The sequence below is a fragment of the Lingula anatina genome, chromosome 2 (assembly GCF_051362555.1).
Source record: "Lingula anatina isolate TDL-2025a chromosome 2, LinAna3.0, whole genome shotgun sequence".
NCBI classification, from domain to species: domain Eukaryota; kingdom Metazoa; phylum Brachiopoda; class Lingulata; order Lingulida; family Lingulidae; genus Lingula; species Lingula anatina.
In genome coordinates this window covers 34,452,362-34,476,657 of record NC_141768.1, presented here as the reverse complement: position 1 = coordinate 34,476,657, position 24,296 = coordinate 34,452,362, and the positions used below count along the sequence as shown (strand labels likewise).

General features: G+C 37.6%; 2 protein-coding genes across 3 annotated transcripts in view; one reads left to right on the top strand and one right to left on the bottom strand.

Moving 5' to 3' along the window:
* Positions 1–4: 4 nt before the first annotated feature.
* LOC106178007 (protein-cysteine N-palmitoyltransferase HHAT) lies at positions 5–8,960 on the top strand. The gene is made up of 10 exons (XM_013560985.3): positions 5–176; positions 498–568; positions 1,300–1,413; positions 1,912–2,106; positions 2,410–2,712; positions 3,070–3,392; positions 3,901–3,936; positions 6,071–6,272; positions 6,814–6,958; positions 7,255–8,960. The coding sequence occupies exons 1-10, from the start codon at positions 74–76 to the stop codon at positions 7,356–7,358; spliced, it is 1,596 nt and encodes a 531-aa protein (XP_013416439.2). The 5' UTR covers positions 5–73; the 3' UTR covers positions 7,359–8,960.
* LOC106178019 (muscarinic acetylcholine receptor M1) overlaps positions 8,041–24,296 on the bottom strand; it is a 33,365-nt gene continuing 17,109 nt past the window's right edge. Inside the window, exons 2-4 of one of the 2 annotated variants that reach the window (XM_013561008.3) lie at positions 16,286–16,355; positions 13,428–15,538; positions 8,041–10,096 (exon numbers count right to left, since the gene is read on the bottom strand). In XM_013561008.3, the coding sequence (XP_013416462.2) occupies positions 9,921–10,096; positions 13,428–15,315 (2,064 nt within the window). In that variant the 5' untranslated portion in view covers positions 15,316–15,538; positions 16,286–16,355 and the 3' untranslated portion in view covers positions 8,041–9,920. The remainder of the gene's footprint in view (positions 10,097–13,427; positions 15,539–16,285; positions 16,356–24,296) is intronic. The other variant, XM_013561007.3, reaches the window with a different exon arrangement.

Below are 24,296 nucleotides of genomic sequence, written 5' to 3'. Positions count from 1 at the left end.
TGCACGTGATGTGATTAAAGATTGTGATTAAAGAGATGCAGATCTGCTGGGAATCTTTTCTCCAGAGAGACAGATGGGAATCTCAACCCTGCCAGTGTGGGAGATCACCGTCTACTGGGTGTGCTGGCTGTCTGCCGTGGTTTACATTACTGAGAATACAATCTTAGCCTCAATTGGTACGTACCTGGGGCCGTGGGGGTTCCAGTCTGGTATTAAATACACATGACAGCTTCAAAATCATATGTATAACATGTCATTTTTGGAATTAATTTGGTGATACAGTACTTCAGTTGGTTATTTGGGATATAACTATATTTATATTTACAAGTAGACTTGTACCAGTAGACGTAGTACACAAAATTGTTTAGCGTTAGAAAATAATGTTAAATGTACGAAGCTTTTCTGTCATTTTTTAGTGGTGGTTGTGAAAACATAATATAACCTTTTTATTTCTTTTTTATATGTATCATGATTGCACATTAACTGTGTCTTTGTAGAATTTAGAAAATACCTCAGTCCTTATGACATTAGAAAAGGATGGACTGTTTTGGGGACCACACTTTACAAGGTACATGTAGTGTAGATTTAGATAATTTTAAAATTCAACCTATTAACTAGTAGATATATTTTGGGGGCGTCTCGATAGTCCGAAGGTTCATTGGTCCGAAGGTTCATTGGTCCGAAAAGTGGTAACATTTTCATCGATTTTTAAATCAAGGGTTCATTGGTCCGAAGGTTCTATAGTGAACAATTCGGACCAATGAACCTTCGGACTATTGAACCTTCGGACTATCGCTACGGCCCCGATATTTTCTTTAAAGGCACCTGAGGCAGGGGCCGTAGCAATAGTCCGAAGGTTCATTGGTCCGAATATTCACTATAGAACCTTCGGACCAATGACCCTTGAGTAAAAAATCGATGAAAATGTTACCACTTTTCGGACCAATGAACCTTCGGACCAATGAACCTTCAGACTATCGAGACACCCCCCTGAGGCAAGCACTCTAGCTCCCAGTACACAGGCCTCGTAAACAGCAAATGCTATATGCTACTATGCCTTAGATTTGGGAACACAAATGTCCAAATTAAGGCCTCAAGCCACAAATTAAATAACTGGGCGTAAAATTAGTAGGCATAAACATAGTGTCAGAGTTTGGCCGAGTTTGCATGTAACAACGCTGTGTTTGTTGGTTACTAATTTTACATCCGAGTACTTAATTCATGACTCACATATCTGTTGCTTGAGTTTGCAAACACCTACTCTGTTTATAAGCCATGAACTTTTTTTCTTCATTTTAGGATGTCTCCAATTTTGAGTGGGAATTTTGGTTCAGTGCCTGGGGTTGGATAGTGCTACCATGTTACATTGCCCATGGCATAATAGGGAGTTTGGTGAACTGGAAATGTCGGAATGTAGGTATTTATTTTAGTGTACAGGATGTTAAAAACAAACAGTTTAGCTTGTCACTGATTCTGATAAATGGTATTTGAAGCACTTGTTGGATAGAAGAGAGTTACACGTTACCATAAATCTTCTATATAATCTTCTAAATATTTAATAAAGATGTTTTCAAAAGCATTTTCCTTTTACTGTAAGTGTTTTCCTGTATTGGTTGTTTTATAAGCACTATAGTTTTAAGACACTACTTTTGATAAAGTTCTCTACTCCATGGCACTATGTTTAGAAAAAAGAGTAGAGAACCAGTATCATGACTAGAGTACATAAAAATTGTATTGCTTTCAAAACAGTGAACATGCATGAAATACTACATCTAAAGGAAATGTTTTTAAAAAGTAAATTTTGTAAAACCAAACATTTGTTTTATATATTATTATAATATATTATTATTATTATTATTATGTTTGTTTTGCTTGTTTGTTTTTACACATTCACATTTATATAAAATTCAGCTGAGGAAGCAGTTTTTTGTCCTGTACACTGTGGGTGTGGTGTGGTATATAATGGGATTGAAGCAGCTGCTGATTCTACTGCTGCACTGTGCTATCAGTTTTGTCACAGCCATGTCAGGGAGTTCTGTACTTGTGTGGATAGTATGCCTCTTGTTGTTGGCCACTCTCAACCATGAAGCTACCGTGCAGTGGCTGGTCAGTATATGGCTGTTCTCCAGAGTTGTTCATGTTTGAAATATTAATTACCTTCAAGTAAAAATTCACACGATGATTATGTTATGTAGTTACCTTGGTTCACTTCTGTTGAAAGTTTTAATCTTTCCTGGAAAGAATACTTTATAATTTATTGAATTGAAGCTAGTAATTCCTTTAATTGTAGTAATTGGTTGTTTCTGTCACTTTCATATGCTATAGATGAGTTTGTTTTGATTGAGTTTATTGCATGTTGTATCAAACATGTCATGTCACATGTAGTTCTACTCTTTCATGTGTTTTCAGAGACTGGCAGTGGATGATGATGTCTTAGAAACAAAGTATTACCTCTTTGTCTTCACAATTGCCATGACAAACCTAAGGTACATCAGCTTCTGTCTTGAGAAAGCCAAAGGCATCCAGTTTATAAAAAGCCAAGAAATGATAACAGGAGAAAGTGTCCAGAAACAGAAGATGCCTCACAGGGAAGATGCTGCTTTGAGAGCTGTGGCCCAGAACTGTAACTTCATGGACATGATGACTTACGTTTTTTATTTCCCGCTTTTTTTCACGGGACCAATTTTGACCTATGACAAGTTTCTAGAACAGGCAAGCTTAGTTTTTTATGTGTCTGTTATGCTTTTTTTTAGTGCTGGTACAAACACAGTAGTGTCTGCATATTAATAAAAGTAATCATAGTCAGCTCTTGTTACAAAGGCTACAGTGGACTTTTCTTGTTTAAGTACCAACTATAAACTGAAAAGTAAGCTACTGCATCACCGTGTAACAGCCTTCTTGATATTTCTGTTTAAATATTCTCTGCTTTAACATTGATCATTACGTGTTTGTGTGCTACCGGTAGCATATAATGATTATGTTAAATGATAAATGATAATAGTGAACTGTGATGTATTTGTTATTACAGCAAATTCAGCTTTTTTCTAAATAATTTCTTCTATGTTACAGGTTAACAGGCCTCCTCAACCATGGACAAAACCACGCATTACCCATCTTGCTCTGGATTTTGTTAGAATTACATGGTGGCTGGGTTTCAATTACCTGCTGCTGCATGTCGTTCACCTCAGTGCCATACAACTCCAGTTGGACCTCCTGTCCAGTTTACCACTGTGGACCCTCGGGGGTGTGGCATTTTGGAACTTTCAATTTTTCCAGACAAAATATGTGGTGATGTTTGGGTTGCCCAGTTGTTTTGCAAAGCTTGACCAGATGGAGCCACCAGCGGGGCCAATATGCATCTCGCATCTATATCTTTTCAGTACAATGTGGCAGTAAGTTTGTCTAGGTCATGTAGAGATAACTTTCAGAAACTTTTGAAAGAAATATAATTTAATATATTGTCATTTTGATAAACTAGAGGAGTCATGCTAAAATTTGAGATTGCAGTGAAAATATTATCTAGGCACTTAATGCACAAACAACATGTATACTGCATACGTGTTTTTTTTTTTCTGAACAGTAAAAATTACTTATTGCATACTTGTGCATTCATTGTTCTGTAGTTTCTTTGTATTTGTCTTGTTTACAAGTAGTAGAGACACCATGTGTCAGCAAGGTGCATGTGATATACATACTGTAAGTGTGAAGCAAGTGTAGATCTAACACGCCTTGATGATGAGTGGTGTATCTGGCGTAAACGTACGTGTATACTATAGCAAATGTTTAGAACAAAATTCCCAGGCGTGGTGCACTTTGTTTTCACCCATGCATGTGAGATACACGATACCTGGGTCTTTTGTAGAAAAAAAAAACATTTAAAACATTTTCTTTATATTGCAGACAATTTGACAGGGGACTATATCAGCATTTAAAGAGGTAGGGTCACTGTTTTTGATATTGAAACATGAAAAAGTTTTCAGAGGACCTGGCACAGCATTTAAACATAACAAATTGATCTTTTCCTTAATCATACCTGTTTCTGTTTTTTATTGATTGTTTTAGTATGAGTATCCTTTTTAATATTTCATCATAAAGGTATGCTGAGATATAGGTTTTTCGTTTTTAGTTTCTGGTTCTTTCCTTGTTATGTCCTGGTATGGTTTACCAAAACTACTGAAATCAAAAGCTGGTGTTAACTTTCAGATCTAAAAGTTTAGTTTACTTTTACCCAGAATAAATAAAAAGTAGTCTACTGAATTAGAAATATGAAAATTGTTAAACAAAGTGTACAAAATGACATGTTTTACATTGAAAAATTGCTTCAGTTCAGTTAGATTTTAGAAGACCAAAATTTTTATTCTTTAATTTTATGTTTAAGATCAAATTTTGACTTAAGTTTTTATTTATTTATTTTATTTTATTTTTATTTTTATTTTTGTGAGACTGGCCCTGATTTTGCACTTAAGGTAGATCGGTCGTTACGTAATTTGACGATTTGCGCAATTTCAGCGCATCGTCAATCGTCTCTAACGACACTTCAGTCTGTTTTATCAATTTGAGGAAATAAAACAATTATCTATAAGATAAACACACATTATCAACTTGTCTGTAACTCTGTATGATCGATACAGATTTTCGACAACGTTTGTCGACTATGATTCCATACGACAACTGTAGCACGTTCATAGACTTGCCTGTTCAAGAAATCGTCGGAATAGCTCCTTTTCCAATTTGAATTGGCACTAGAAAATGTATGACATCAAAAGCTCACAAATTATGCACGTAGGTGCTATGTCATGTAAAGAATAAGTGTTGTAAATTCCAATCAAAGCGGCTGCGTACATTTTGAGGTAGAACGCCCTGAATGTGCTGCTGTAGTTTAGATTTCGACGAAAACCGGAAGTGCGTCGTAACGCCACTCATTTGGACTGAGAAATATTTCGTAGCTTATACAAATGTTCAGAAAATGGCCATAGGGTCTACATCTTGAAGAAAATTGACTAATCAAAATTGAAACTGCGTTATATTATACAGAAAAATTGTGCACTTCTGACCTTGACTTGTCAGTGTAAACAAAGTGTACTGAACGCACCGCAAGCAAGCACGTGAATGCCGCATTTGATACTTTGTATCAGACGCTTCATTTTACTTGACAACACAGTGTTTACGATGTCACGTTCATGTTATATTCATTAATAAATAACAACGGCAATAAACTATTTTCATATGCATGAGTATTTCCCTTATTATTCTCTTCAATAATTTTGTTGTAAAGTTAATGACTTACACCTTCTCATCAGTTTGACAAATCTGAAAATAGCTGAGTATACTCACTTCAACTGTTAAACATAATGAAAGTTTTAAATGTACTTAGATGTCTCTCCACACACACACAAAAAAGAATATCATAAAAAATAACGATTTAGTGAAAAACACCCATTTTCCCATTGATTTGAATGGGGACTTCCGGCTAGTGCGTCACGCAGGGTGTTACGCACTTCAACTTGGCGTAGTTCTCTTATTTGGTTGGTGACCCCCAACTTTTTTGGCAAAATTAAAATCTACTTGGATGCCTCTTTAAACAAAAAAGTTTTTTTAAAAATTTCAAACGTTAGAAAAATCATAAAAAATAACGTTTTGGTGAAAAACACCCATTTCCCCATTGATTTGAATGGGGACTAGTGCGTCACGCAGGGTGTAGCGCACTTCAACTTGGCGTAGTTCTCTTATTTGGTCGGTGACCCCCAATTTTTTTGGTAAAATTTAAATGTACTTGGAGGCCTCTTTACACAAAAAATTTTTTAAAAAAATTCGAACGTCAGAAAGTCATAAAAAATAATGCTTTAGTGAGAAAACACCCATTTTCCCATTGATTTGAATGGGGACTAGTGCGATATGCAGGGTGTATCATATTTGGGGCTAGTTCTCTTATTTGGTCGGTGACCCCCAATTTTTTTGCAAATTTTTAATGTACTTGGGTGTCTCTTCAAACAAAAAAAAAAATTCAAAAAATTCAAACGTTGGAACATGTAACGACCGATCTACCTTAATATTGGCATCTGTCTTTCAGGCATATTTACATTCCTCTTGGTGGATCCAGGCATGGTTTATTTTCTCAGCTCTTGGCCACAGCTGCCTGCTTCATTTTTGTGTACTACTGGCACGGGAATGAGGTATACCTAGCTTGGTGGAGTATCTTGAATTTCACAGGGGTAGTGATGGAAGTGATTGGAAGGAAGACGATTACTTCTGTAGCTGTTCAAAGGATGATGGTGAGTATGCAGAAGTTTAAAAAAATGTGCCTTTTTATCTCATTCCACAGAACATGTAGATCTACTGGTTTTAATTCTATAACTTTAAAAAATGTATAAGGGACCATTCCCAGACGCTATTGTGCTAACTGTGGATCACTCTATCTCCAAGGGGATTCTCACTAAATTGCAATCAACTTAAGCAGCTTAGATGTCTGTCACGCCTACTGAAGCTGCTAAGGGGTAATTAATTATCATTTAGAGCAGCTTCAGTAAGCTTGCCAGATATCTTAGCCGCTTTAGCTGAAAGCCCTCAAGCTGCTTTACAGAAACTCCTCGGAGATGAATCGATCCTGTTAGATCGATCTAGGTGTGGGAACCCAGTTCTTTTTCCTGTAATATTTATGCATTGATTGATTGAACACAATGCGCAGTCAAATTAAAAGCAATGCCCTGCCCACTTTGATGTCAGTTTGTAAGATAAATATGAGACCCCATGTACAACCAGTTTATGCCAGAGCTACAGCAACTTACAGGGTCACTCATGTGATTACTTCTTCAGAAGAAGCACTGGTCTCCCAGTTGGCAGAGGAGGTTTCTTGCAGCATTGCTGGTTCCTAACTTCATCTTTTGCAGTATGGCCAGCTTGGTGTTTGTAGGTGGCAGCGATGCAGGCAAAATATACTTCAGAAGGCTCATTTTTGGTGGTAGGTGTTTTAGGTGGGGATTTGTATGTATCGTGCGTGTATGTATGTATGCATGAATTTTAAAACAAGTGCTTTTCCAACCTGTTTGTAATTTTTTTTTTGTGTGTGTGTGTGTGTGTGTGTGTGTGTGTGTGTCAGAGAGAGAGAGAGAGAGAGAGAGAGAGAGATCGGCAGACAGTGGACAGTGTGATACTTGGATCTGAACTTGTTTCAGTGTAAAGAATGTCTCTTATTTTTTCCTTTGGATATTGGAATATGATTGCAAATTTTGATTCATATGTTTGCTTGTTTTTCAGATTGGCCAACTTCTGCTTTTATGCTGTCTGCTGTTGTCTACTGTATTATACAAGTAGCAATTGAAATTGATACTAAATCAGTTAAGAAAGATAAAAAGACCTGATGGTTTGGGTGGTCATTTGATAAAGTAGTGTTTCACAATACATTATTGGTGAAGAAGACACATCAGGGTAAATGACTGGCAGACAATATGATCTGTTTTTATAATGGTGCTTATCTTTTGTATTTCTCTCAGCAGAGCAAGGGTTGTTATTAAGTACATTCACTTATAGCTTTTATGGTGTCTTTGGGTCTGTTCCCACAACTTTAGATCGATCTATCACCGCGGGGAGTCTCACCAGACTACCGTCAGATAATCCCCCTTAAGTGTCCGTCCCCGCCCACTACAAGCCGTAAGGGGCAATTAAATTTCGTGTCCGCCCGGCTGACAGCTATTCAGCGCGAACCCCCAGGGAGTTAGGTCGATCCAAAGTAGGTCGATCTAATCTATGGAAATGGGGTGTATGTATGCATGCTCAGACTGACAGGTGACTAGTGTTTTACCTTCTAGAGATATTATACTCATACAGCTGAGTTTTGGCAATCGTTTCCGAATTTTTTGGAGCCAACACTTCAGTTATTCCTCATAAACTGCTTCATGAACTTGGAAATGAATGTTTTTAATTATTGTTGCTATGTTTTGACTACAAGAACAGAGAAGCAAGAACATTTCTCTGAAGAACTTAATCTTTTACTATAAAGTGGTTTTTTTTTTGCTTTAACATCTAGTGAAGCATAATAAAAAGTTATTTTCACGAAACTTTATTGTAAATAAGTCTTTTCAAATGTACACATTTCATAAAATGAAATAAAAATTCATTTAAAAAAACAGTCATTACAAAGATGCAGCTAGTCATGGTGCCATTGCATCACTCGTCAAGAAAGATCATTACAAAATATTAAACACTTCTTGCATTTACTAATTTCAGATTGTATGTTTTTTTTTACTCAATTCATGCTGAAAAACTGTTTTCCAAATATGCACCAATTTAACTTAGACACTGTCGCCTATTTAAGTAGAAATTCTCTTTAAAAAAGCTATTCTTGCATGATATATCTGATAAAAACTTGGCAACTTAATTACTATTCATCATTATTTGAATGCTTTGCCAAGAATAATCAACCAAAACTTGGACATAATAACAAATTCGTTATTATGTCCAAGATCAAAAGAGCCGAAATGTGCTTTCAAACAAGTCCTTAAAATAGAATGTTAGTTTACAAAAGTGATCAGTTTTTGGTACCTTGATAAGTGAATTGATGAACGTCCATTGGAACTGCATGACATGGGGTTTCAATCTCTTTCCAAATTCATTGTGTTGATCACAAGTATACATGTGCAAAGATACCAAACTTTGGGTTTTGGAAGAAGGAAAGATTGAAGTGTTCTGTTTGTACCAAAATTACCACTTTGTTGAAATGTAGCATTTGTTGAAAGCCATTTCATAATTATTATTCTTGGAAATGTACAGGAGAGTATCCATGCTTTATGACACATCATTAAAAATTCGCTTTGAAATCGCTAGGTTTACGTTTTGAAAACCAAATAATACAGTTGCATGGTGCACACCTTTATGTATTCCTTTTGTTGTAAAATAACAGATCAATATTAGTATTTGAAATTTGCATTTATAGAAAATTATATCCAAAAATACAATTTTTATCTCTATCTTGAGTTGTCTAGAAAAAGGCTAAATACTTTGAACGACCTGTCAACCAAAGTAACCCTTCGGAAAATTGCAGTACTGTTAGATATGCGACGTACAATACACTGCTGGCTCGCTGCAGAATACAACACTTTAATAAAATGTCCTCACTCGTTCGACTTCTCAAACAACCAAAATAGATCTTATCAGAATGCACTCGTTCAACAACTGTCAATGCAAACTTTCCAAGTCTTATGCTATAAGCCGGCTATCTTACACAACAACGGCAAATAATGCGGGTTGCAAATCTATTATGCCTCTCAGTTGAACATTACCTTTTTAGGTGGCCTTTCATGGGATTTAAGAGCGAAAAAGCAACAAAAAAAGGAACTTTAATAACTAAAAACGTTCTTACTGCAACTTACGATTTCTAGCGCTTAATTTAAAAATCTCCATATCGACCTCCAAAATTGAAATATATCTCATGAACATACGTTTCCATAACTATTTAATATACCCCCCCTTTTCAGTCCAATTGCGCCAAAGCACAATATGTGAGCATTGGGCAGTACTTTCATTAGCGGAAAAAAGTTGTAGCATGCCTTTTATACATATTTATGTATCGCAAAACGTGTCGAGACACCAAAAATCCCACGAACGGTCTCTTTTACTTACAGACGATGTGAGGAAAAAAATGTCCCCATGAAATGCCCGCCGCCATCCAATCAGCCACGAAAGTGGGCGTTGTTACCAGCAATAATCAATAATGATCACCATATTTCAATTTTTTTCTCTTCATCTCTTCCTTTTTCTGTTACTTTTAGTAATACTAGCGTTGTTAGTTCCACACTTGTGAACATAAGCACCTCAGTTCCACTTCGCAGACGTTTCTTCTTCTTCAGACAACAAGGCCAAAGTGTGCCTCATGAAATTCCCTCTTCATCTACGTTTGAATGCACTATACGTAAATAACTGAGAAATCATCTCCTCGAATAGGCTGCTGCTCGCCTTACAAGCCGAGGGGCCGGTCGTTGCTGTTGGCGCTTCCGTCGCCACTTGCACGTTAAGATTCTCCAGTAAGTCCGTCTGAAGTTTGCATTGCACAAGGCATAGCACATAGGGTTCACTGTACTATTAATGTAACACAACCAATAACCTGAAATGTTTAAGGAAAAATATATAGACATATCTCAACCAAAAGCAATCAAAACGGTGCTACAAATGAATCTCAACCACAAGCAATGCAACAGATAGCGCTAATGCAATGGATATATTCACTCAGATAGCGATGCGAGAACTGTAATTATTACACCGAAAATCAAAGTTACAGATTTCTTGGAAGGTTCAGATCAACATTGATTTAAGTAACCATTTTTCTATTTCTGGGCATCATTACCAGGTGAAAATCTCATTTCGGTCTATTTGATTAGCTTGAAATACCCACGTAAACACCCCAGGCCTTTGAATGGCGTAATACGAGATCAATGCAAGAACTTAGCGTTAACGGATTACTACTGACATAATTCCAGACATTCCCCGCAGATATTCTACCAATACTGGATACCTCATGACACGTGCCAGAGCATCTTCCATCTGTAAAGTAATATAGTTTTCCCCTCACGTGCTTCTGTTGAAATACAATATATTTGAGTGATGTACAGTGAAAGTTGTGATAGACTTTTCCACATGAAAAAGCTGACACATGTCCGGAGCCCCGTAGGCCACTCTTTTTAATCTCTTGCTTTGCAGGCCCACAAGAAAATGCCAAAAGAAATATATGTATAATTTAAATACACAAAACTGGCATTAGACATCTGTTGCTCTACAGAAAGAGCCTCATCTGACCAGGAAACAGATACAAGAGCTTGCCAGAGCGAAAACTTCACTGGCCAACTCCGGTGAAGTAAAAAGTAGATCGCGTGCTTTCTTGATACCAGAGTTTAATTTTCATTTTCCTCCCACACTGCCAGACATATATATCTGTATGGGAAAATCTGTCCGTATAAGTTTTCACTGTGTTGTACACTGTTAACTTGCCAGAGTTAAACCCAAGACAAGGTAAAACTAATCTTATGGAAATGTTTTAAATTTTGCATAGGCTTATGGATTGTTTTGAGTTGTGAATAGATCTACCAGAGTTCAAAAGTAGATTTTTGAAAACTTACTCATATCGAGAGGCATTATTAGGAAACTAATGTGAAAATAAATGTAGGAGACAGATAAATGATACCCGATAGGGTTAAATTTGTAAATGTGTGGCTAATAAAGTTTCTTTGTTAAAACTCGGCATATAACACTGTAACACAAAAACAAGGTATGGCACCCCTTTTCGTGTGATATAGACAAAAAAATCTTCCCGTAAAAGATTTCCCTGTGATAAGCACTATTAACGCCCTTGAAATCATTATGTCAGAGTTTTGATTAAGAAAATGGTAACTCTAATCTTATGGAAATGTTTCGAAATTTGAATTGGCTTATGGATATGTTTTGAATTGTTAATAAGTCTACTACGGCTTAAGAGTGCATTTTTGGAACCTTGTGCATAACAAGAGACATCATCATGGGAGTTACTTACCCTCAACCAGGGCCGTGGAGCGATTTTTTTTATCATTGGACATTCACATATTTTCATTAGACATTTACATATTTTCTCTGGCTGCACTGGCTGTGCACAAATCTGCACTGCGAAAATTATTGCACAAAAATGACGTCATCACTCAGCCGGCCTCTGGTAGAGAGAAAGAATTACTGTGAAAATAACTGCGGGGAACAAGCACCAGCGTCGTTTGACGGACTTGGGTAGAAGATAATTATATGTATAGGGTAGATATACGGTCTGAGAAACGTTCCCTTGGTGAAAATCGACATATTGCATAAATAAAATTGTGAAGCTACACTATTCTGAAGAATAAAAATTTCTTTCTCTATGAGTAAATTTTCTAGGCTCGTCGTCCTCTTTCATGTGTCAAAGACAAAATAATGATCATGTGTAAATGTTCGGCTTGGGTTTTTTTATCCTTCATATGACAGAGAATAGAAAGTCAAATGAGACTAGTAGAACCAAGCAGTAGCCACACTAGCTTCCAAGGAAAATGAACCCAACGCTCTCCTTTATAAATGGTTTACCAGTAAACAGACGAGTTGGAGGCGTAATATGAAAATAAAACGCGATACAAAGAGCTTGGTCACTTAAAATTCTGTTATGGCATTAGGGGAGCTTGCTTATTGCTTTTGATGCTTTTAAACTGAATTTGACATTAACTCGCTGTGGGATTTGTTCATTAAAAGGCAAAAGGTTGCAGAAGCTTTCAGTGATTTAATTAATTCCAGCTTTGATAAGAAAAGAAAGAAATCGGAACTTTTTATGTCGAACACTAAAACTTGATAATGGTCTAACATTTTGAACTGTACTTTCTACTAGTATTCTCTCTGTCGATTGCGGAGCTACTCAATACTTTAGAACACAAAATGCATGTTATTTTTTAAACATGGTTTCACCAGTGCAGAACTGCTATTTGAAACCGAGGTTACAGTATATTATATCTGTTATCAATGCGGACACTCTTCCAAGAAGTCACTAATCACTTACAGATAACGGCACATTACAAATGACGAATCAGCGATTGTAAGCAAAAAAAGTAAGAAGAGCCTAAACATAATTGGTGTTCAGTTTTAGTTGTTGTCCTAGACCTTCATGTATATGCATTTGTGCGTTCAGAATAATCATCATATTGATTTTTACCAATATTGAACGCCTTTCTATATGAAGTTTGTTCACGTGACAGTCAAAACATTTTCCAGATTTTTACTTGAGGTCTCTTGGTTCTCAAATACCAAAAGTAAGCATTGGGTTGGGAAGTAAGATTTAACTGGGAGAGAAAGCAGAAAAAAACTAAAGGTTGGCATGTGCTCACTTTAACCCCCTCCCCCCCCTCAAATCTGCATTTCAGTCAAACACCAAACATATTACGCTGTGGACTAAGCGGGACATAATGATTCTAAGGCTGCATTCAGAACAGCGGACAAACTAGTCTACGGGTCAAATATGGCCGACCCACTTAGTAACTAGTCCGAGGGTCAAAAATGGTTGACCCACTTAAATACTTACCCACGGGATACCTATTCAGTGTCCATTAGCTTTTAAGTGGGTCGCCATATTTGACCCTCGGACTTGTTAGTCCCCTATTCTGAATGGGGCCTTAAAAATAGATAATCCCAGTACTAACTGATCCGCCGACTAACTATGGCCGATCACACTTCAAAAGAGATGCCGCTGATTCTCCCCGCCTCCACACGCACCGTCGCTGCAGGGGCCTAGCAATGAAACCTCGGAGCCGATATTTAATCCGTTTTATGGCGCGTGTGGAGGAGGGGAGACCAGGAATCAGCGGCATCTCTTTTGAAGTGTGGTCGGCGGGTCAGTTAGTACTCGGATCATATATTCTGAATGGGACCAAGGTTCCGCATATTATGAATACGATACGTACCTATGTTGTATAAAGTCCCTGGGATACAGTTCTGACAGAAAGGGTTGATCACAGCAAAGAGGCTGTAAGGAGTCCAGGTTATTATAAAAGCTAAAAGAATTGCACTAAGAGTTTTGGCAGCTTTACTGTCCTGTTTTTTCTCTAACTTCTTTTTCATTCTTTTCTGATTTTTCATTTTATTGGCCACTTTGTTAACAAGACGAAGTTGCATTTGTTGTCTAATGGCGTCGTTTGAGTGTACTTTCCGCCCCAAAGCTGGGGTGCCCGGAGCACGTCCTCGAGGAACCCATGGCCCGCAGCTTATAGAACGGCGTATACCAGGGTTCGCTTCATCATTTAAATCACACAGAGTGGTTTCTTTCGTCCCGCCGTCATCAATATCGGAGTAGTTGTATTCACTTTCTGTGCTATCCCCTCGAATCATTTGAATTCTAGAGCAGGAACTGGTATCTCCTTCTTTTCCAAGCTTAATGACTATTGTGTACAACGTATCTTTTTGTTTGTCATCATGGGCCGGAGAATGATAGTTATCTTCCTGGTTGTGATTTGAATCTGCAGTTGTCGCATCTGCGTTTGAAGTTCCCGCCGCGTGCTGACTCATGCCGTCACGTGATTCTGATGGCGTAGCAGGGTTGATAGAAATTAGCGGCATGGTGGTGACGCAGCGCTGCACGGGTTTGCCGTTAAGGTGGCTGTGTCGGGATACCCTTCTGTTGGAAGAGTGGTGGCAGACGGCAGAAAGATTATCATCAGTCGACATTCTTGGGTCGCTGGAACTAGAATCCTCGTGTTCCGGGTCCCTGTCGATAGCTAAACAAGAACATGTCTTAACTTTTTGCCAGACTGTCCTGCGATGTACGGTCATCTGTTCCACTTGGACAGACTCGTTATCAGACATGTCTTCTAAGTTTTCTCGGGATATACTATTCACCTGGTGGTTCTGCCTCGTAAAATTACTAGTAGACGTCAGATCGTCGTCGCTAGAACTAGATTTTGATTTGTTCTTGTCCATTTTCTTGTCAGCTTGAAGATTTTTTAATTCCTTTTGTCTTTTCCGGGTCTCTCCGTAGATCCGTAAATAAAGAACGCACATTAGCGTCACGGGTAAATAAAATGCTTCGATGGTAAGAATTCCTGCAAGCCATTCATTAGTTTGAAGGAACTGTATGTAGCACTCGCAGGCCGGTACTGTCCGTCTGCCTTCTATGTAGGGCCATGAGATGATCAATGGCGTCCATAGGATGAAAGATATGCCCCATGCTAACGATATCATTATGGCGGCCCGACGTGGCGTACGTTTAGCACGGTACGTCAAAGGTCGGGTGATGGACAAATATCGGTCGAAGCAGATGATGATCAGGTTGGCTACGGAGGCGTTACTCATGGTAAAATCCATGGCCAACCACGAATCACAAATGACAGGACCTAGCGACCAGCGCCCCATGATAAGATAAGCGGAGTAAAGAGGCATTGAAAAGAAACCGATGAAAAAGTCGGCGACGGCAAGGCTCAGTAAAAAGTAGTTGTTTACTGTCTGTAAATTTTTGTCCATTTTGAATGATATGAGGACCAATAAATTTCCCCCTGCTGTAACTACTGAGAGTATGACAACAAGTATTGATAACAATACGGTCTCTGTAGTTGAATGGGGGTTCGTCTTGTTCGCGCATCCATCGCTAACAAGGGAAACGTTACCGAAGAGTGTGAAATTATCCTTCAAGTCATCCCAGGGACTATGCGACGTTAATATATCATTTACGATGCTGTAATTCCTGCGAGTGACCTCATCCGTTGGGTCGTCATGGGAGTAACTTAACACCGAAGTCTCTTCGCTGAGATTGACCCAAACAGGGGCAAAAAACTCGGGGACAGGTTCCATACTGTACATGCCCGCGTCCGCCAGCCGGAATCAATCTTCATTTGCGAAGTAAAATTTCCAAAAGATTGTCCCTGCATTTAAGCGCTCCTGGAGACGGCGGACACCCGGAATTCTCGATTCGACGACTTGCTGCTGATTAGAACGGCGACTGAGAGGAAGTATAGGTCGAACGATCGATACAGCTTGTTCTCAATCCTCCTGCATGCTGTCAGTTGTATATAAGCTTAACAACCTAAAACAAATAGAAACACACAGGGCGTAAGGGAATATTATCTGTATGGTCTGTCTAATTTATTGAACACCAATTTTACTAGTGTAACGTAGTTCGCTAATTAATTAAAACCAAAGTAACCACAAGGTAATTTAATGAGGCCACAAAGTGCGGCTACTATAACATCTCTCCAGTTCAAACAAGACCCGTGCACAATAGGTGAGAGTATTTGTGTTTATTCAGTAGAAAAAGAGTCAACAATGCACTACTTTATTCCACAATACCACTTAAAAGATAATTCACTTTTGTATGCTGTTTGAGTAACAGTATGTCCCAAACTCATTTTCGAAGGCTGCGGTCTATACGCTTGGTAGTGTACTGAGGTATTTATTCCCCAGAACAAAAAGACGTCAAACTAAATGGTAAATGTCGCTTTTTTACTGGTATATTCAGCAAGCGAAGAGAGCAGTGCCTTTTAAAAGACTGTCAACAGTCTCTTTTTTATACATTAGAAAATAGTAATCTCAAAGATAAACCATCCCTTTCAAAAAGCCCTCACCACACCACTGCTTGAGAATATACAGACAGTGACACAGGCCAGTTTCATAAAAAAATCTACCTGTTTGCATGTTGTTGTCACATCAGTTAGCATTTGACATGCCGAACAGGTTTCTGTACTTTGGTATGTGATTATATTATTGGTATAGCGCATATATTTTTGATCGCCCGTCCAAATATTTATTAAGATAACGTGACGGCAAACATTACCTCTTGCCTAAATCATAACTCTCACGCAATATGACCACAGACCTGTGCAGTTCAAATATGTTATGTTGTCCTGAAAGTAAAAATAATACAGGGAGTTATTTTTGAATTGATAAGTATTATTGCAAATTATGTCTTACGCCAAAACATATAGGCTAAACTAGATTACTTGTGGAAAAAAATCAAAATTCGAAATCCAATACGTCTGATATTCAAAAGAAATGAATGCAACGCTTTGAACAGACGGAAAACGACAAGGGCTAAGATACCATTGCCGAAAACGCAACAAAATTCCTTTAAACTGGATATTTCCTGCCGAGAAGTAACTTATTCCGCCATTAAAACCACTGACTCAACTCCGTACTTACTCAATATTTATATCTTTGCACACAACAACCAGGTCCCACTGAGAAGATAGATACAGCTCTCATATTTTTTCTGGACTATTTCACCCCGCCGGAGCCTTTAAGCCAATCGACATCTACAATAGCACGTTTACGATGTGGAATATCACGCAAAAGAGGTGCAATATCTCAGATCCCCGTAGATAAATACCCGATATAGTACAGCTTCACATACTTCATTAGGCCCTTACCTTTTAGTCCTTTTTTATGTTTATATTCCTGCACATTGATCCTAAACATAATTTCCTTCGTTACAATGAGATGACCGGTAATTAAACACACCCATTCTTAAAATGCAGAACGCTATTCTGGCTTAGAGAGATCAAACATTGTGTTTGATAGACTTAATGTCCGTTTATTTACCCTGAGGTGACTTTTCACTGTCGTGAATTCCTGCTAGTCTAGGTAATGTTCAGCTGCACACAATGGTAAGAATATTGATGCAGTTTAGTTGTCAGTTGAAAATTCGAATGCGGTCGTGCTAAACTTGGTAAATTTGTTTTTGTTTCATTTAGTGAGTACTGTCATCTATTAAACCCTTCAAAGAGGTTACAGATCCCCTTCTTATAAATTAGTTGCTGGTTAAAAAAACAGCAAGACACTAAGCTAGTTGAATCCACCTACCACACGTACTATAAGAAAAAAATTAACATCTTTCATAAATATCTATAATTCGTATCATACAGTCACCATTAGCTAAATTGTTTCATTACAGTAATTGCAGTGGTATTATTTGCTTAGTTTTCTAGACGACGGGGGCCTAACATGCTTTTATCAATTCCAAACACATGTCCCTGACCACAAAATCATGACAAGAACCAAAAATATCTTTTGGGTGTAGGAGGGGAGACAAACTTGTTTAACCTCCATTGGAGCCCCGTTCTGATCCTAAATAGAAAAAGCACTAAAGACAAAGATACATTTTCCATGTAATTAAAAGTACAAAACACCACAAATAGTACAGTGCACCATAAGTAATCATAATCAGGACACGCCATCGTTCGCTTTTTATGTCAATCATGACGCCACGATGTAGAGTAGAGCAAATGTTGTCATCTTAAGTTTGACAGTGAAAGTTTGTCCCATCTATAAAACATTGCAGTAAGCGGGTGGGAGTTGAATGAGATCTACTCTGTCATTGCCTGTACATAGTTTTGTGCTTATACGTCACTCATATGGTTTCTTGCAGCCAAATTATCCATCGTTCCAAAGCCACTTGATGCATAATTAAGTAATAATGATTCGCGGCAAATACTGTTGTATAGCAGTTCACTTAATTCAAGAACCACTTCATCAACAACAGATGTATTTGGTTTTTGATAATCAATACGCACTTCTCATACAAAGTGAGGTTACGGAGTCGCACCGAATTGCTCTGACGTAACATTGGCTTATAACATGTTAACATAGAGTGGATTGGAGGAGACCACATTGACTAAATTATTCATCATGGTATTAAAACGAGCATGCAACACTGAAATATTGTTACCTTTGGTTTAAGGGCAATTTCAGTTCATTTTTGTTTAGGACAAGAAAGCCCCAATGTACCGACAAACTAATCAGGAAATAGTTTTGTCATTGATCAAACATATAAGATGAACTAATTCAAATATTTTATTGAAAAATTAATGCAGGTGTTTTATATGCATGACCCAACTTATCAAAATAATAGGCGTTAGTGACTAGTTTACACATACATGTTTAAACAACCTGACCTGCCTCGTTTATACAGTAAAATGAAGTTGTTATCTATTCAACGTGCCCCCATTACATCAGCATACTGGGGTTACATGTAACCGGTATTCGCCGTTTTCACAAGAAAGATTTTGTTTGTCAAAGGTTTGTTCGTGACTGACAGGTTTATCTGTCGCCTGGAAACTGCAAGAAACACTTGCATCTTGCACGCACCCTGCGATGCCGTGTGCCAAGACCTAATCATGCATGAGCTCCTTTTGTCACAGCTATTTTGTACGATTTGGACTACGTGTACATTCGCTCAGTGCAAGTGATAAAAATCTGTGACTGTATACCGGTAGAGTCTTCATCCGTGTACAAGTGGAGCCAATAGCATTTCTACCAGTTCTTCGACTGAAGTTACACGTTTTCTACCAATTTTCATGTACGTTTCCATTGTGTAAGACGTTAAAGCATTATTATAATTGCTGCAGATACACGCATACAAACTGCAGTGTAGACAACACAGGCTACGACAGCAGTCAGTGAGCAATCGGCGAACTTAAAGTGTTCACGTTTTCAAATTGTTATGAACATAACTCGCAAGTACGCCATCAGCTGGTGCAATGTGATCAGTCGAAAAGAGCTGCAGCCCTAAAACGACCCCGCCCCGTAAGCACAGCTATCTTGTACATTTCAACAAATTAATTTTTTCTCTATATTTTAAAAGTGCCGCCCGCTTACAATCCACTTAACAAGTGACTTCCACGACCTGGTCATCACATATACATGTGTGTTTATTTTATTAAACGCATTCACTGAACATGTATAGTATTTTTCACGTTACCCAGCTTAAATTGGCAGTTTAATGGTAAGTTCAAACTAAATATTTTAGAAAACATAGTAAAAATGGAATGCCTGAAGTCAGATAACTGTGAAAATGTGCTCTTAAATATTTTCATACACCTAAAAGCAGTTGACACCATATTAATTCATCTTTTCTTATACGTAAAAGTAGTTGATTTTATGATATTACATTTTTTTTCATATACCTCAAGGTATTTAGCACCATGCTGTTAATTCTTTTCATATACCTTAAAAGGAGTTGGTATATGATAATACATCTTTTCATAAGATTAAAAAGCAGTCAAGTTGGCACCAGGCTATTACATTTTACATACATCTAAAAGTAGTGGACACCATACTATTACATTTTTTCATAAGCCTAAATTAAGTTGGTCCCATACTAATAGTAATACATCTTTTCATAAACCCAAAAGCAGTTGGCACCTTGTTTTGACATCTTTTCGTGTATCTTAAAAGTAATGGGTACCATGCAAATGCCTGGAACTTGAAAGTAGTCGGTACCATGTGTACTCGTGGGCTGGGCGTAATACTTCACAAAATATGGAAATTGGGAATACCTTTAGGTCGTTTAAATTGTTACAAAATAGATGAAGACCAAAATATCCAGTGAACCAATAATGTGGTCAGATCAGGTTGATACCCGGTTGACTTAAACTAAATGCGGATGAATACACACATCATGAAAAAGCACAATTACCCAACAAAGCCAGGTCAGTGCCCTCAGATGTAGAGTTATTACCAACCACTGATTGTAACTGTGGAATCCACACGGTTGATCACTTTAAATCTGTTGTCAGACGTTCAATGAATAATAAAATCGGTGCACGGAGACGTTCGAAAGACAAGGGCAATGGCCCGAACACTTTTAAAAGCAAATTATGTCGTTTTTCTTCTAATCAGAATTTTTTATGGATTGCGTCCAATGCGTAATAGCAGGTCAATGTTTATCCCCAATCACTCTTTCTCAAGGAATATTTTTTATCCAATACCATAAACTCCGATTCCCATTGGTATTCGGTGTACTTTTACTATGTCACTTTGCCACAAAAAACTCATCTTTCATTCCATTAGTATCACACTTCTAAAACCAACGCCAATTTATTAAAATGACAAAATGGCGAAAGCAAATGAGTTCAAATGAATATATACATATGCTTCAGCTAAATCCAATAAATGAATCAAAACAATTGTCTCTCTCTGTCTAAGAATTTTAGTCAAAAGCCTTTGAGACATCGCTGGCAGTTGTGTTGTAAAATTTGATCCACCGATGCACAGCGTTTTAATTAGCATCAATCATTATTGCCCACTGGGACTGATAGAGAATGTCACTGAAGGTGTCTTTTTCCGATGCCAAAATTGTAAAGATTGTTGGAGATGCATTGCCACGTACGTACGCTTTTTTAAAACTAAAGTAGACCTCTCCCATCCGTGATTGTTTGAACTCTTTGCTTTATCTTCACCCTTCGTTTGTTTCAAAGCATTTCAAAACAAACCTGTTTGTCTTAAGCTTTGACGTAAACATCGAGCCAATCTTAAAATCTTAATTGGACAATCTTGATGGGCAAAATTAACAACATCAGAGTGGGCTAAATGCGAAACCATTAAACAGGAAGACCTTATTCGTGGTTCAAAATGGGCACATGGTTGGTGAAGGTACAGGTTTATGTACAGGGGGTTAAGGAAACATGGGCATGAAACAATTAACAGGGAGGTATTTCTATGTATGGTGCTTGATGTATATAGCGATTTAATTCCGGAGTGACAGGGAGGGTAGCCCTAGGAATGGAAGTCCCGGGCCCCATATTATTAGTACAAGATATAGGTTAAGTAGGAATATTGGGTTAGAAAATTAGACGAATGTCACCTGTATAAAGTAATGGGGAACGGACTACGGTTCCTAGCGGACTACCATTCTTGTCACACAGGGCATCGATCCTTCTTGCCCTGATGGTTCAAATGCACACAAATTCAATCTAGGCTAAAATGCGTCTGTTATCTTCAGGTAGTTACTTAAAGTAGAGTGCCAACACAGATTTGTGCGAATACTCCAGGGAAGCTAAGGCCAGGATTCTAATCTGAGCATGATACGTCCAGAAAAATTAGTTTAGTTATTTTCTCTGCCGTTGATAGCTTGGGTGAACTGACCAGGTGAATAGGCACCCGTGTTCTCAGAAACAGCTTTTCGCGCACTTATTGGAAAAAGGCTAGTCCAACATCACTGTTTGGTGTTGTTTTCTTAAAGCCATTAGATGCCTCCTTTATTAGATTATTCACTTAAATATAGAACATAATGTATAATAGGATGGTGTTAATTATGACTGAATGTATTTTTGCTGCACTTTTTTTCTTTATTTAGTTCGTTGATAGACAGGATAGAGTTGAATGTAGAAATGCATCAAATATATAATACTGTATATAATCTTAATTTGTGTAGCAAGTTGTTTAGTTCTTGCTGCTCTTGTGATCATAAAATTCATAAAAAAATCAGTATACTAGACGGGTATAATTGCACAGTGAAAATGTGTTACGAAGAGAAATCAGGTTAGACATCTTAATTGATAACTCTTCTATTTTCCATGAAGACGATAAACGCATCTGATAAGGCGACTTGGCAATTAACAAGCCTTCCCAGACTGAAAGACCGCACTAAGATAACTGTAAGCTAAAAACGGAGTTCTGCTCTCTATTGTACATAAAAGTAGTGAATGTTTAGAAAGCTTTGCAGTATAATTTATAAAGAACCTGTAAATATAATAAAACCATCAATGCTAATGCTCAACACATGTGTTATAAAAAAAACTTATTATAAATGTACATACACAGGCTCACCTTATGCACTATTGTTGCTTTAAATCAATCTACCCGGTGATCCACGTTAACATAACGCTGACCATTTGAACACAAAACAGTTGGAGACTTCAGTCGCTCCACAGCGTTAACAAGAATATCCATGTTATTTTTCGTGTTCCGATCTCTAGACCTACAAATGCATGTGAAAGGTAGCATAACTGATCACCTGGACATTTCTAGTGAAACGCATCGACAAAATTACTTCTGAACCAGTACAGGCATGAAAAGGAATGATTCTGAACTCGACCCTCTAATCAACTGTACAAATCAATGCGGCCAGAGGAAAGCATTCACATTCACATTTTATCTGGCGTTTAACGACCTCCAGCCATCTCCTGCGATCCTTTACCCGAGAGGTACACACAAACATATATCCACGAAGTTGGTTTTATCTCTCTCGAACATATTTAACGAGGGACCCACTAATTCAAACCCAGGTGTCTCAGTACTCTTTTCATTTGCCTTGTTCAAACATTTCTTGTATTTAATTGCCATTAAGATGTTAAAACATCAGTTTCATAGGCAGTGTGAGGCAGACGGTATTTCCATATTTACATCACTGATAAAGCTGGTCCCCGGCGAGTGGTCCAGTGGGGAATGGAAAAAGCCAGGGAGCATTGGTACGGTTTATTCCAACGAAAAAAAATTAAAAAAAGCAAGGGGAATTACCTGTACTTAAATAAATTATGGATAACAGGAATTTGTTTATTAAAATCCTGCCTGGTAGAATAAAAATAGTACTGAAAGTTAAAGAAGAATGTAAAATGCTCATTCTGTAGGCTTCTCTCAGAAACGGAAATTTTCAACGGCCACTTGCTGACAGAATCAATGCCGAGTGTCGTCAACTGTTGTCTGTATTCATAAGCACCGGAGAGAAACAAAGAAAACATCCAAGGTCAACTTTCACCCACTTTAAAAACACAATGTTCATACCAAAATGTGTACCAATTCCATGTTCAGATTGATCCAAGACGATAAAAAAGGACCAAATGGTCCAGTACATCCACATCACATACACCTGTAGTGTGTTGACTAAGTATTAAATATGTACCGAAAAATACATGTTCCTGGACAATTTCATCAGGGATCGGAGATAGTTAACCTCTGAACTGATTTTTTTCTTCATGGATCGATTTATTTTTTTCACAGATATTTAGGTTAGAGCCCTTTAGGTGAAATGAGAGATAGAAAAGCTAAGCATGCCAGGATAATGAAGATATAACTATAGACAACGAAACCCTTAAACAGGTGTTTATATACGATGATAAGACAACCCCACGTTACGCTTTCTAGGCATTTTCAAATAAAATATAATTCACAATGTGAAGTCAGTAGATGGATCATTTAGACAAATTTGAGTGCTTTTCTTCCTTATTTTTGAAAGCAGCAACGTGTGGCATTTATGCCAAAATTACCATTAAATATTGTAGCATTACGACATTTAAGATATCCAGTTATTAATCCAAATGATTCCCTATATAATGAATGTAGTTTTATTCGATAAATCAACTTAATCATATTTAATGGTAACCTTAACAGTTACTAAATTGCACTTGCTTTATGTAACTTTCGACAGAAAGTTCGATTGATTTTCTCTGTAAGTCAGTTAAATGGTGGCAAAGGTGTTATCAAACGACATAAAAGAAAAAAAAAACAATTTTCGTACAGCCACTCTGAAATAAGAAACTTCCGATAATTTACACGAGTAAAATGGGGTTCATAAGACTTCATAAGAAGTAGATAATGAACATATGAAGCGTTTTGAGTTTTTATCTATAATCTCCCCACCCCAATTTTAGTTGTAAAAAAACATAAACCACTACAGATATTTCCACATCTTTACTGTTTTGAATGCTTACGACAGTTGACCCCTTTCCTCTTCAATCTCGACCTACAGCCAAACGTGTTAATTTATTCACTCTCGTGCCCACACAACCAATTCGTGAACATGATTCCAGATTTTCTAGACACAAAGTCGATGTTTACTCTCCAAGCTGAACAGATATTTTGTTTTCACTCCAAATTATCTTCATTGCATTTAAATGCCCATGCTAATCGCTGGACCATATGTCTGAAATAATTCAATATCCATAGTAGCCCTTGGAGAACCATTAAGTGTTCCGATAAAGCAGAAGCGAAGTAGAGATTTACAGTGGTGAGATGGAAAAAAACTGATCTTCTTTACGAACACAGGGAAAACGACGTTAAGAGCGCTGTTG

What these genes read in the sequence shown, in the direction of transcription:
- LOC106178007 (XM_013560985.3), top strand. Translation starts at nt 74, where the DNA reads ATGGGAATCTCAACCCTGCCAGTGTGGGAGATCACCGTCTACTGGGTG. An exon ending in ATGACAAGTTTCTAGAACAG is followed by an intron (nt 2,713 to 3,069) that starts GCAAGCTTAGTT and finishes TCTATGTTACAG; the next exon opens with GTTAACAGGCCTCCTCAACC. An exon ending in CTATATCAGCATTTAAAGAG is followed by an intron (nt 3,937 to 6,070) that starts GTAGGGTCACTG and finishes TCTGTCTTTCAG; the next exon opens with GCATATTTACATTCCTCTTG.